The sequence below is a fragment of the Hippoglossus hippoglossus genome, chromosome 17, assembly GCF_009819705.1.
Source record: "Hippoglossus hippoglossus isolate fHipHip1 chromosome 17, fHipHip1.pri, whole genome shotgun sequence".
Classification (NCBI taxonomy): Eukaryota; Metazoa; Chordata; class Actinopteri; order Pleuronectiformes; family Pleuronectidae; genus Hippoglossus; species Hippoglossus hippoglossus.
Window position 1 is genome coordinate 10,169,238 of NC_047167.1, and position 13,081 is coordinate 10,182,318.

A 13,081-nucleotide genomic window follows, 5' to 3' on the forward strand; every position below is an offset into this window, starting at 1 on the left:
GCTGCGGTTGGCCGCGCAGGCCTCGGGTGGTATTGCGGATCAATGGCCCTGTCCACCAATGTCCCTCCTTGGGGTCCGTGGACCTGAGCCAAGCCGAGGCGTCCGTGTTAGGCACGGTATGACTGTCATGTGGTCCGGGACTTTTGGGTTTCATAAGCAGGCTGAAGAAGTACTGGAGCACTGTGGAAAATGAAACAGAGAAAAGTAAAGTTATGTGTCAAATGAACTTACTTTGAAGAGGTACATAATGGTGACAGGCCCCCCTGCTGACAGACTGATGCAGCTGATTGGCCTAATTGTAGTTGAAACTTAAAATGACGAGTGTAAATGATGTGTAATCAGCAGACCGGTTTCTGGGAAAACATCAGATCTACTACAGGTGTCATGAGATCCCTGCAGCACAGGTTGTTACAGAGACTAAAAATAGTGCCGATGTATTAAACAAAAGAGCCCAGACAGGAAAACGCCGCATATGAAAATGCAAAACACGCACACAAATTTTGGAGGCCAACATGACTCCAACGTGAAAAGCTGCATCATTAAAATAAAGTCGGATTGATCAAGGATCTCTGAAGTCAGATCCCTCGTGGGATATTATTCAGTGCAGTGTGCGGTGTGGCAAACTTCTATGAACTCTGGGCATAAGGCATGTGCCTCGCGAGTGTCATCCGTACTCCTCCAGCCGTGAGCCTGTTTGGATCATATGAGGAGATCAAAGCCGGAGATTTTAGACCACAGCCAGAAATACAGAAGTACAGAACAGAACAAATCTCTATTCTACTGTTACCTGATTTGTGTATCACACTTCCTAGCTGAAAAAAAAAAAGAACGGAAATGGAGTCATTCTCGGGAGCTTCTGCTCAAAGCAAAGTTCAGAGTTGTTTTTTTCATTTTTCAGTGCCAATAAAACAGCGATCTATTTATTGTATGATCTCGGAGAGGATAACATACTGAAATAGTACTTAAACTAGTCAAGGGAGTCGTTAAATTCATTTTTAAAGTAATAATCTATCATCATGCAGCACGAGCATACACACTCACACACAGATACACACACACTCACACACAGATACATAAACAGACACACACAGATACACACACTGACACAAAGCAGTCTCTTGTAATCCAGATGTGTCCATCACAATAGACAGCTCTCATCTTCACTTGTACTAACAGTACCAGGGCACTATTCATCCTACCTTATGACTTATGACACACACATACCCACACATACACTTACACTTACTTCACACACAGACGTACACCTACACGCACATATACACATTCAAAAACGTGCACATACACACCCACATGCACATGCACATTCTCACACATATTCAAATACACACACACAAACATGCACATATAAACATACATACGTACATATTAAAGCACATACACACAGACAAATACACACACCCACCTAGTAACCTTCTCAATGTTTTTTTATGGCCTATGTGTGGTGTCCATTTAAACAGCACAGCGTCAGTGCATTTAGCCGGACACGGCTGGAGACGGGAGCTCTTAGTATCAGGATAAGGGAGTTGATGTTGCTCTGACAGTTTGAGAAGATGCCATTTATTTATCTGAAGTAGAGGATGATAGGAAGAGACGTTGAGAGGACAGACGCAACAGCCGACTGGCTGGGAGAAAGAGATAATTTAGACAAAGAGGGTGAAAGCGCAGACGAGAGGGCGGTGAAGGAGTGATAGAGACAACGTGGCTGCGATAGCGCTGCTTTTAGTGCAGAGATAAAGAATGAGTGGAAAGAGAGGGTCAGTCGAAGAGATGGGAGAAGGGGGGGGCGTTTACAGACAATTAAATAGATTTTACTGAAGTAGATGAAAAAAAACAAACAATAAAGTGCCATGTTTAATTCTGTCAAACTGACAAATACAACAAAGTTAAAACTTTCATACATTTATTGTTTTCATTGTGAGGGAGAGATCTTTGCCGAATATGGTTCAATTTCCGTTGTAAATGATAAAGAATTAAGTTGTTTGTAAGTTTACATTTACGAATGTGGAATTCGGCAAAAAGTAAACAGAATAGAAATTAGATTCATAAGGAAAAATGCATTATCGTCTTTATAACTATAACTTTATTAACCACATATACAGAGAGTAAAGAGCGAAATCTGAGATAGAGTTGTAAATACAGCTATAAAATTATTAACAGCCTTCCACAATTCAAATGTTAAATTGCGATACCAAAATAAAGCTTTAAATAGAGCAGGCTGAAATATATATAAAAAAAACAGTAACCAACTAATATGGTTTTGAAAAAGTGACACTACAAAGTATTAAAAGAAAACAGAAGATAAGTAGTGTCAGACAGGTGAGGACAACAAAGTACAAAATATTACTTACATATTTTTTTATTTGCTTTTTTGTGATAGAGAAATCATTGCCACATTGTGTTCCAATTTTCTTTGTTTGAAATTTTACATTCATGAATATTTACAAGAAGTAAACATTAGGTTAATAAGGAGAAATGCATCATCGTCTTCGTCACTATAATCATCACCAAATATAAAGAGAGTAAAGAGTAATATCTATAAATATAAATGCATACATAGGATGTACAAAATAAAAAGAGCAGTTAACATCTTCACCAATCTTTAACCAAAAAAAAGTGTCAAGTGAGGCCATCCCACCAAAGGGCAACAGTGTCAATGTCAGAGGTCCTAATATAGCTGCCACCACCCCCTCCCCAAACACACACCCAGATTAGTCAATAGGGCCTGTGTGGCTGTGGCGGGCTGGCTGCTGTGTGCGTCACTGCTGTACTCCATATTTTCAGCATGACTGATTTCCCCAATCGCCTCCAGAGCCTCATCGATTCCTGAGGCTGGCAGCAACAGCAGCCCGGCACAGCACAGCACAGCACAGCACAGCACAGCCCAGCACAGCACTAATGCTGCTGAAACTCACGAACATGAACGGCTCCACTGTGTGAGGGGACATTAAAAGTGTCTCTCCTTTATCCAAAGTTCAAAGAGACTGTGGCAAGAAGCAGAAAGATATTAAATGAAGAGGAAGTGAACGTTTTAATTGATTATTTATGATTATTGTGGAAACTGAACAGAGCGGATACGCTGCTGCTGCTGAAGTTATTTGTTTTGCAGAGGATGTGGCCTCAAAAAATATGTTGTTTGATCTGAAAAGGTCTGATCAGATGTAATTCAGTTCAATTATATTTCATATATGGCACCAAATCAAAATATACATTATCACAAGACTATGGTAAATTGGTAGATTTTATATTTTATCGTGAAACCTGACATATTGTTACATGTTAGAATGATACATTTAAAGTTTTAACCATTGATGAATATATATTGTTGAAAAATATAGAGAAAACCCCTGTTTTATTTCAGACATCAGTGCTGGGTGTCAGCGCTGCCATGCAGTAGTATCAGGACGTCTGTCCATTGTGACCACTAGAGGGAGCACCTGACTAAGCTTATGCTCAGAGACAAGCTGATCAGAGAGCTGAGGCCTGTTGACTAAGCACTAGTTGGACAAGAGGGAAAAAAATGTGTTGATTTGGTAGATAATCATTTTATTTTGTGAAACTGGAAACACCACATCATCTCAGCCTCGAGGTTCCAGCTCCTCACAGCACAACTGTCTTATGATGAGATGTGGAGATACTGAGCAGAAGCATTTAACGTCTTTCTTCCACCTCAGTGACGCAGATACATAAACAAACTAATAGCTTATTTGTCAAGATTGAATGTGTGAAATTAAGTATAAACAAAATGATAATATTACAAAGCCACCATAGATGATATTTTTTACTTTAACTATATAAAATAAAATGACTCCCTAACCCAAACTTTATCCCTTTTTCACGGGAGGACTGCAAATTTGATACAAATCGATGCTCCTCTGCCCCTCCTGAGTCGTACATATAAACTTAAAAGTGTTTTTTTTACCATTTTTCCATTGCCCAGATTTGAACCTCGTAACTGTCCAGATTTAGCTTTATAAAGCATCATTTTCAGGTATTTTATATGCATTTCCTTGAGTGCCCGTGGCCCTCGTAGCACTCATACAGAGTGCTGCATTCTTGACCTAATCTAACCTGAACCATGACCAATTCATCTAACCTTAACCTAACCACAATTCATATCTTACCCCTAAACTCTTCCGAGACCACAGCAATTAGGTTTTGCCTCATTAGTAGCAGGCTTTGATGCCCATGTAGACTACTGGTCAAGGTCAGTGTTAATAATACAAAAGGTCCTGAAGATGTAACAAAAATGTATAAACATACACAAACACGCTTGGCAGCCATCTAACTAACTTGTTTCATAGGTGTGTGTGTGTGTGTGTGTGTGTGTGTGTGTGTGTGTGTGTGTGTGTGTGTGTGTGTGTGTGTGTGTGTGTGTGTGTCAAGGTTAGAGTGAGACTCCAGGAAATTAATGTAAGCCAATGGTAAGGTCCTCCGAAGTCACTGAACTAAGACCCTGTGTGTGGTTGAGTGTGTGTGTGTGTGTGTGTGTGTGTGTGTGTGTGTGTGTGTGTGTGTGTGTGTGTGTGTGTGCGTGTGTGTGCGTGTGCGTGTGCATGTGGCTGCATTTTTCACGTGTGCCCACAAGTCTGTCATCCGTGCAATCCCCAAGTCAGCGGAGACCCAAAACCCCACCGTCATGCGAGCAGATGGCGGCCTAATGCATCATGAGGCGACACACTGATAGCCTTTACTACAGTACATGCTGTAACATGACGTTTGTCATCACTAACTCAGATAAATATAGGCTGGTAGCAGCAGCCACATGCTGACACCTGGTGCTGCTGCTTTGTTTTACGTATATACTCAATATTTTAGACAACGTTTGTTTCTCCAAGACATTTGTTTTAGCCTGAAATAATCACAACATTCTTCTCCTATTTCCGATGTGGATACTTTGCATTGTTGTGTTGAACATCGCTGCAATTTACACAGTGTGTTTTTTTTTATTTTTAGGAAAAGGTTGTTTTGGGGAATTAATCCTTCCTGGAGATTCTGTTAGAGATGTTGAAACTAGAGCAGCGACTATGGGCAGCCCTGCTCATGTGAATATGCCCGTGTGTGTTACATTACTGTGTTTGTGTACCCTTTTCTTCTGATGCTGCTTTTTGAAACTCTTGAACTCTGCTGTGCCCAGCACTCTGTCCCTTTATACAAACTCACATTGTTTAGTCCAGAGTGGTTAAAACAGACAGTTATTTAGAAGAAAGTAATGTGTTGGGTTTTGATGTATTAGAGGCAAGTTTCTACCAAAGTTCTGCCATGCTCTTTTAGACGCTTGTGAATGAAATAGTGTTTGTTTGTATTTATCATGTGGCTGCAGAGAAAGTCCAAGCTGGCATAATATGAGGAGAGCATCACACAGTGTTAACAACTGCATGTTTGGATTCATGCAATAAGTCTTTTAATGTGAGAGCACTTTATTTATTATTTCAATATCAGTAGCAGAGGACACTTTCATCTGCACTCTGTTGCTTTTCAGACACAAGCAAACACATCCAGGCTGACAAAGCTTTATTCCATTGAAACTGACTTGAGTGTGATTCATGGAGACACTTTAAGTTAATACACCAAATTAGAAACACGTCATCAAATATTTACTGTATACTAACAGTTGTGAGAACGAGTGTTCAGGAGAAATTCATGTTAATAATCAGTTAAGTAATCGACCATCACTCAGGGAAAACTCTTATTTTAGTGGTCTTGGTGTTAGACAAAGATTTTGATGAGCAGATAGTGTTTCTTTTCTCTTTCTAAAGTCACATTTTAGTTGTGATTGATTGACATGTTTTTTTTTTACATTCTTGTGTAATTCACTATTTTGATAATATCCAAGTCCTCTTTTTGAATTGATGATTTGGCAAAATCAAAGCCAAAGTGATTATTACCTTTGTGCAGAGTTTTCTGTCTCTACTAGATTCTACTCAGTTTATCAGTATAGCAAAGTGATATTTTATAAAAAATACAAGGGAACATGGAAAATATTGCAGTCTCATCATTATCACGCTGTTGCATGAACTTTTGAAATACTAAAACTTTGACAGTCACAAAGTTGGTGAATGTTCTTTCTTCATTAACCCACAGGAGCACAGCTAATCCTGTTTTTGAACTGAGTCCCGTTCCCTCCTCGTTGTGCTGCTGGAGTGTTTTATTCCAATGTAAATGTTCTTGTGTTTTGATTCTAACCTCACCAGTTGGCAGTGGACAATATGACAGTGGAGATTAATCAGTGTCAGCTCGCTTTACAAAACAAACCACAAACAGACGGTGTGTCCACTGACGGGCAACAATCCTGGCAAACAGCGCTCCTTGCTGACTTCAAAACAGCTCGTTATACAGGAATGCTTACCATGCCTCTGTGTAGCCAACGCATGATGTCATGAGGCCCCTTCGCAAATAATGGACTATTAAACCCACAACTTGGGGGTCAGCCAGAATTTATGATGCCTCCCTGTTTTATGAGTTTTAAGAGATCACCACATCCACCTGGCGTCCAGCGCTTCAGAACACGTCTGTCTTAAGATGCGATGTGAAGATAGTGAGCAGGAGCAAATGTTTCATGTCTGTCTTTCCTCAGACATCCACTCTCTTCCACCACACTGACGCAGATACATGAAACACTGTGAGAGCCTCTGTGTTCCTGCCAACCTATATATGTGTGTGTGTATGAATGTTCACTCTAGATAACAAGGAATACTTCACTTGAAACATGTTATTCCTCTAACTGCACATGCAAACAATTTTCCTCTCATGGAAATGTGTCAAAAGTGCAGGTCGCTGTTATTCCCACTGGAGATAAACTCTCCAGTTTTACAAAATCCAAAGTCAGATTGCAGGCCAGTGTTTGCACGGTGTGTATTCACAAAAGATAAGCGTGAACTAAAGCTCGGAAACTAAACAAAATGAAAGAATTAAGTCTATCAGGTTTCACTTGTAGCGCCTCTTAATCAACCTAAGAGAGGCCGGATCTTGATTCTGATCCTGCACAGTCAATCCTGCTAAACCCAAGTAGCTACCATTTAAGTCATGTAGTCATGTGATTGGATTTATAATCTGTTGCTGCTTAACTGGGGCTCCAGAAAACTATAATACAGAGCAGTGTTGTAGGTCTGTTCAGTTTGTGGTTCAGATTGTTGTGCGTGTGCACCTCTTCAGATTTCCTTACATGGCAGTTTTTTTTCTTGACCACTGCAGACACAGAACCTTTGTATAAGAGTAAAGGATTATATCAAATTGTTTTATAGAGAAAACACCACAGTTGTGAGCTGCCTGTGTGTTGCAACCAACATAAATATAAAAGTGAGAAATAGAACCATATCGAATGAAAAGACTGCTTCACATCAGTAGTAACAAGGCTTTCATATAATCAAAGGGGCCTATTTCATATTCAAGATACCTGTTGAGCCTCGTCTGTGTATATGTTCATACTTTTTTCTATTCTGTTCTTTGTCTATTGTTGTCTCTCTGCCTGACGTTCGTGAATTCCATGGTGATGAAGTGATGCCATTGATTGATTTGCCAGTTTAATTGAACCGTGTCGTGCTGCATGTAGGTTGGGTTCAAGTCCATTTATGGAGATGTTTTCTGTGCGTAAGAGCGAGCTGGATGGCGATTGATCGTTTGTCCAGCCCCACCACGCCTGTCAATCTCTCTGTACTCGCGAGGCACGTACAGTACATATCAGCTGTAGCTAGCACGCTATATTAAGCTTATATTAGCTCCACGAGTTGGTTAAAAAAGCCGTCTCAAGTTTCCTGCTGCCTTTTTTATTAATGGCTGTTCTTTAAAAGGATCTTGAATATGAACTTGATGATATAAGATGTCCAAGATAAGCTTCATGCCCCAGAGTTTAAATCCTCATGATGATCTGTGTATAGGACGTGAAAGACAACATTGTTCTTGTGTTGCAGTGTGGAGCTAGTCAGCCCTGGTTTTATTGTATGAAAACAAATATCAGACTGTCACTTCATTCTTACATAACTCTGTTTTGCCGCTTAGCTTATGTACATGTTCATATTTTTAACAGTATGTTTTCACTTAGTGTTACACAATGAAGGCAAACTGATTTAACAAAATTTAACGCTATCTTGTGTAACCTTGGCTGGAGTTGCTGAAGTGTAAAACTCTCCAAATACAATGAGGAGCCGGACAGAGCTGCAAAGGTTAGCTTTAACGCTAAGGGTCGTCTTCTGCTGGGGAAATACTTGGTTTGGTTGCTTTGTTTGTTAGTTATCAGGATCACACTAAAACTACTGAACCGATTTCATGAGATTTTGTGGATGGGTGGGGAACAACCCAAGGAAGAACCCATTAAAGTTTAGTTTGTGAGAGCGGGCCTTTTTACAACATTCTCGTTGATTTGTCAGAGAATCATTCGTGGATCTTGATGAAAACAATCATAGATGTTCCTGTGACCGATATTTATGAGTGGGTGGATCTAGAGATAAACGTTGTTTAAGAAGGGGACTGTTGGGCCTTGGCAAAAGTATGCACTCTACTGGGTACCATTGTAGTTCCCTTATATTTTAGTCTTGGAAAGATTCAAACAAAACACAGATGAACTCTTTAAATAGGGAGTATCCATCTCATTACAGCCCCATTAACATCAGGAGAGATCTGAAGCTTCAATGACAGGCCTAGTTGTGGTTACCATGTTATCACTCAATCCTATATTTCACTATTATATTTCTCCCCCCTCAGGACTTGAAGAGGTGTTTTTCTCACACTAATTTGAATGAAATATGAATATATGAAAACTTGTTCTCTGTGGAACACTAATCCATGGTAGGACTTATTCTATCTCTGGGAATATATCCTGTAGCTGTTCAAGGTTTCACATGAAGCATACAGAAGGTTTCGTATTTACTTTTCTCATTTCTGGTCTTTAAAAGTACACTTCCCCAGGCCATTTGTGACCTTGCATGCTGGTGCCTAAGCTTGTGTGTAAAAACATACTGTATACAAATAAGTGTGTGTCCGTGTATTTGCATTTGTCTGTGTGTGCGCACATGCTCTTCATTCTGTGCAAGCTGTCCCAAGAGCTACTTACTATAATACCGTATCATACTCATCCTGTCATCAATCTCTTTACCTAACATAGACAAGACATACTTGACACACACACGCACACGCAGACACGCACACGCTCACTCACATAGACACACACACTTAGACACACGCACTCCATCTGGAAAGGATAATGGCACTGTGTACAAAGAGAGGGTGCAGTCCTGCCATAGTATCAGGGCTCTCTCTGTGTGTGTGTGTGTGTGTGTGTGTGTGTGTGTGTATATGAGAGAGAGAGAGAGAGAGAGAGAGAGAGAGAGAGAGAGAGAGAGAGAGAGAGTAGGGGTTAAAACATTTGGAGAAGGCAGGGACCAAGTCTGCTCTGACCCCGCCCCCTTTCTCAGCTCTGACCTCACTCTGAAACTTGTTCCCCCTTGTGTGTGACGCGCACACGCACACACACCCACACCCACACACACACGCACACACAGCTCGGTCACATGCCTACACACACAGCGTGCTCACCGACGTACACGCTCAATTGCTCACACACACACACACACATCACGTACAGATTCTGTGCACAGTCTGTGGCGCGCTCGGACACACGAACAGAACGCACACGCAGACGGAGTGGGGGGGCTACTGTGACAAACTGGAGCAGAAGAGCAAGTTTGCCCAGGGAGAGGAAAGGTCTCTGTCTGTCCTGTGACTAAAGGTATAGCAGCCAGGGGGGAGGGGGGGGGGAGAGAGAGAGAGAGAGAGAGAGAGAGAGAGAGAGAGAGAGAGAGAGAGAGAGAGAGAGAGAAATGGAGAGGGCAGCAGTGTTGCGCCACATTTAGACCCGCAGCAAAGACGAGATGTGCAAGGGGGACCGATTAATGGAGCTCTGCGGGGAGTGATGAGAAGCTCCTTGAACAGACAGGCAGGAGGGAGGGAGCAGCTCGCACAAGGTGCCCAGAGACCAGCACACACACCCCGCACAGCCACCGAGAAGAACGCCGACCAGCACCAGCTGTCAGTGGCATGTCTCACTGGAGCCACTGGTCCTAGAGCGGGCTGTCCCCTCCTGCCAGAGGTAATGAGAAGTCCCGGGAAGCCGCGGAGAGCCGGACAGCCCGACGGAGCGAGACAGACCAGGGAGCGGGCCGCGTCTCACAGGGATGAGAGGGGCCACACGCTGAGAGGAGCCGAGCGAGGGGGAGCAGCGGAGCAGCCCCGAAGAGGAGGCGGGTGAGGACGCGTTTCAGAGAGTAGGCTAAAGAAACATGAGTGTGCCGACGAACTGTGGGTTCTGTTACTCCGTGGAGCGGAGTATCACTGTGCGGAGTGGGGACATATGGGGATCGCCGTGTGCTGTCAACAGGCCCATTGACATCATACAGAAACGCAGGCGGTAATTAAGCGCTTCCTCATTTACTCTAACTCAGTGCTTTTGTCTGTGTCTCAGTGTCTCCTTTCATCTCTCTCTCTCTCTCTCTCTCTCTCCCTCTCACACACACACACACACACACACACACACACACACACACACATACTGTACATCCAGTGTGTAGCACATCATAGATCAAACTCTTACTGAAATTACAGTTTTTACAGAAATGACTTGTGCTGCATCAGTGACAACTTCTTGAATCAGTTATAAACTTAAACAATATGGAACAGTTTATCTGGCTTCCTGTGTTTTTTTTTAAAATCTTTTAGAGAATATGGACATCTTTGACAATGAGTATCTGAAATCTTTGGACTGCATACTGTTTTTCATCAGCTGCAATATTTACAAAAACATTCTTTTGGCCCTTATCAGTTTTTGTTCATATCTCCAACTCCCAAAATATTTCTTATCATGTTTCCTCTTGAACACTTGTGTTGTGTTTTTTGTAAGACTAGGCACTGTTCCAGGTGGGGGACTTAAAAAAAAGAAAAATTATACTAATGATTAATTAAACAAACTTGACGACCCGTATCATGGCTGTTAACAAGAGTCAATATAGTGAAACTGTGTAAGAGCAAAAGCATTTGGATCTGTTTAAATTATTGTATCTGGGGGAAAAAAGAATGCCTTTGGAATGTGAATCTTTGAATTAGTACTGCAATTTAGAACACAAGGTCATGGCTATAGTTATACTAATCCAAGACTTGACAATGAGGAAACAAACTATACAGAAGTATAATTTTAAACCTGTGTGGGAGTCAGAAAAGCGGCTGTAAAACTCTTTTAAAGGCAAGAAAGTTTAGCCAACACCTTGCAGAATTATATAATCAAACTTAAATATGATTTACAAAAATAAAACATGTTAATTTAGATTTTTACTAATAAAGCAGGATATGATTCAATATGATACAAGATACAAGATGCATTATTTATTTTTGAGGGGTAAACTAAATGTCACCTTACACATTGGACAAACAACAGGCAAGAGGAAATCATACATGTTGGATAAAGAAGTGAATTGAGACACTGATCACTCATGTGTTTTAATTTAATCGTTACATTTTTAATGTGGCTTTAATCACCGGTCAGTCTGTTACGTCTTAACAGCAGCCGTGGATCATTGTCCTGCACTGTCACTTGGCATTCAGTCCCAAAAATGTGAAACAACCACATTCATACGTCCTCAACACCGAAAACAATAGTCTTGAATGTGTGTGATTGCGGACTGTTCGCACATCCTGCATGAGAAATCTGGTCTTTCTCATGAAAGTATCTGCCATGTAGCCCTGATGCTGCTGTTCCTGACACAAATGTTCTCACAGGAAAAGTCCAACATAAGTAGCTTCGCACATAATCCTTAATGCCAGTGGGGAGGCGGCGAGGGAGGACTCTGAGATAAAGTCCTGTTTACATTATGGACTCTTTCTCAGGCAGGATCCTTGTTTATCAGATGTAATGCAGAACATTTGCGAGCACGGGGCTTTTAAAGGGCAGTTGTCCTTTCAATTTAAGTCCCCTCAAGACCCATGCCAAGAAATGTAATTGACTTCTGCTCTTAAACAAGCAAAGCTCTCCTCTGTAGCTGAAACTTGAGGGGTATGGATGGAAATGTTAGACAATTACTTCATGCTCAACTGCTTTTATAACACCCGCCATGTCTAGAAATTCTCTGCCTGCTGGATTATATTTTGAAGAGCAGAGGTATTTGTTGAAGTCGATGTGCAATGGCCTGGGAAGTCACAGACAGGGAGGGAGACAGGGAGCAGGGAAGGTATCATTTTGGGGCACATTGGTGACCAAAAGAGCAGACTCTGGATGGATTACAGGGTGTAATTGACCTTGCCAGTGTATATTTGGGGAAACTATTAATAACATGTTCAAGAAAGACATCAAATCTTTAGATAGAAGTATTGACTGGTGGCGTGTCAGGCTTCTGTATCCTACCTTTACTTGCTCTTGGGAAAAAAGTACCCACTTTGCTTTTCCCTTTCCCCCTTTTGCCAGGCATCGATCAATCCATATAAAGTATAACGCAATGCTGCTATAGTCAAAGGGGTATCCAGAGAGCTGATGTCAGAGAGAGCTCTTTTTTGTATCTATGAAATATGTTTATGCTTGAGTGCATCCTCACATAGGCATGAGAAAAGCTGACAAGATGAACCTACGGGTCGAGGAAGGATATAAATCGGAAGCTTTGGACATCAGACACCAAACCTTCTCGCGTGCCGCTCCGTTAATCACAAAAGACAACAGCCAGACAACAGAGGCCCTTTCTCCTTAGATGGACATGTGGCAAGGGGATGCAAAGTTTTATGTGAGCGCAACACGTACCATGCAAATTGATACCTCTGCTCTTGGTGCATCTCATACTACTTGTTTAAAAACCCTCTGGAGGAGAAGTGATGGTTCTTTTTGCCCAGTGGCGGTTATTGTTTTCTCCTTTCAACTTTCAGCTGTAAAGGTAACACCTGCTTTTCCTTAAAGAGGACCGATAAGGGGATTCTGTTCGAATTCCTGGGCCAGTTGCAGCTTATTGGCTGCGATGTGTTATGCTGCATTCATTTATCCTTTGATTTCAATTTTATTAACCTAAAATTGGCTTTAGCCTATGAAAGCCGTCTG

General features: G+C 41.6%; 1 protein-coding gene across 9 annotated transcripts in view; it reads left to right on the forward strand.

Moving 5' to 3' along the window:
- Nucleotides 1–13,081, forward strand: part of pde4ca (phosphodiesterase 4C, cAMP-specific a) — a 48,482-nt gene that overhangs the window by 14,084 nt on the left and 21,317 nt on the right. The window contains exons 1-2 of one of the 9 annotated variants that reach the window (XM_034613140.1): nt 9,547–9,723; nt 9,798–10,257. The exons of 3 other annotated variants lie outside the window; for them this stretch is intronic. In XM_034613140.1, coding sequence (XP_034469031.1) covers nt 9,926–10,257 — 332 coding nt within the window. In that variant the 5' untranslated portion in view covers nt 9,547–9,723; nt 9,798–9,925. Of the gene's footprint in view, nt 1–9,546; nt 9,724–9,773; nt 10,421–13,081 lie in introns of those variants that run through there. 5 more of the 9 variants (XM_034613141.1, XM_034613142.1, XM_034613144.1 and 2 more) reach the window with 5 other exon arrangements.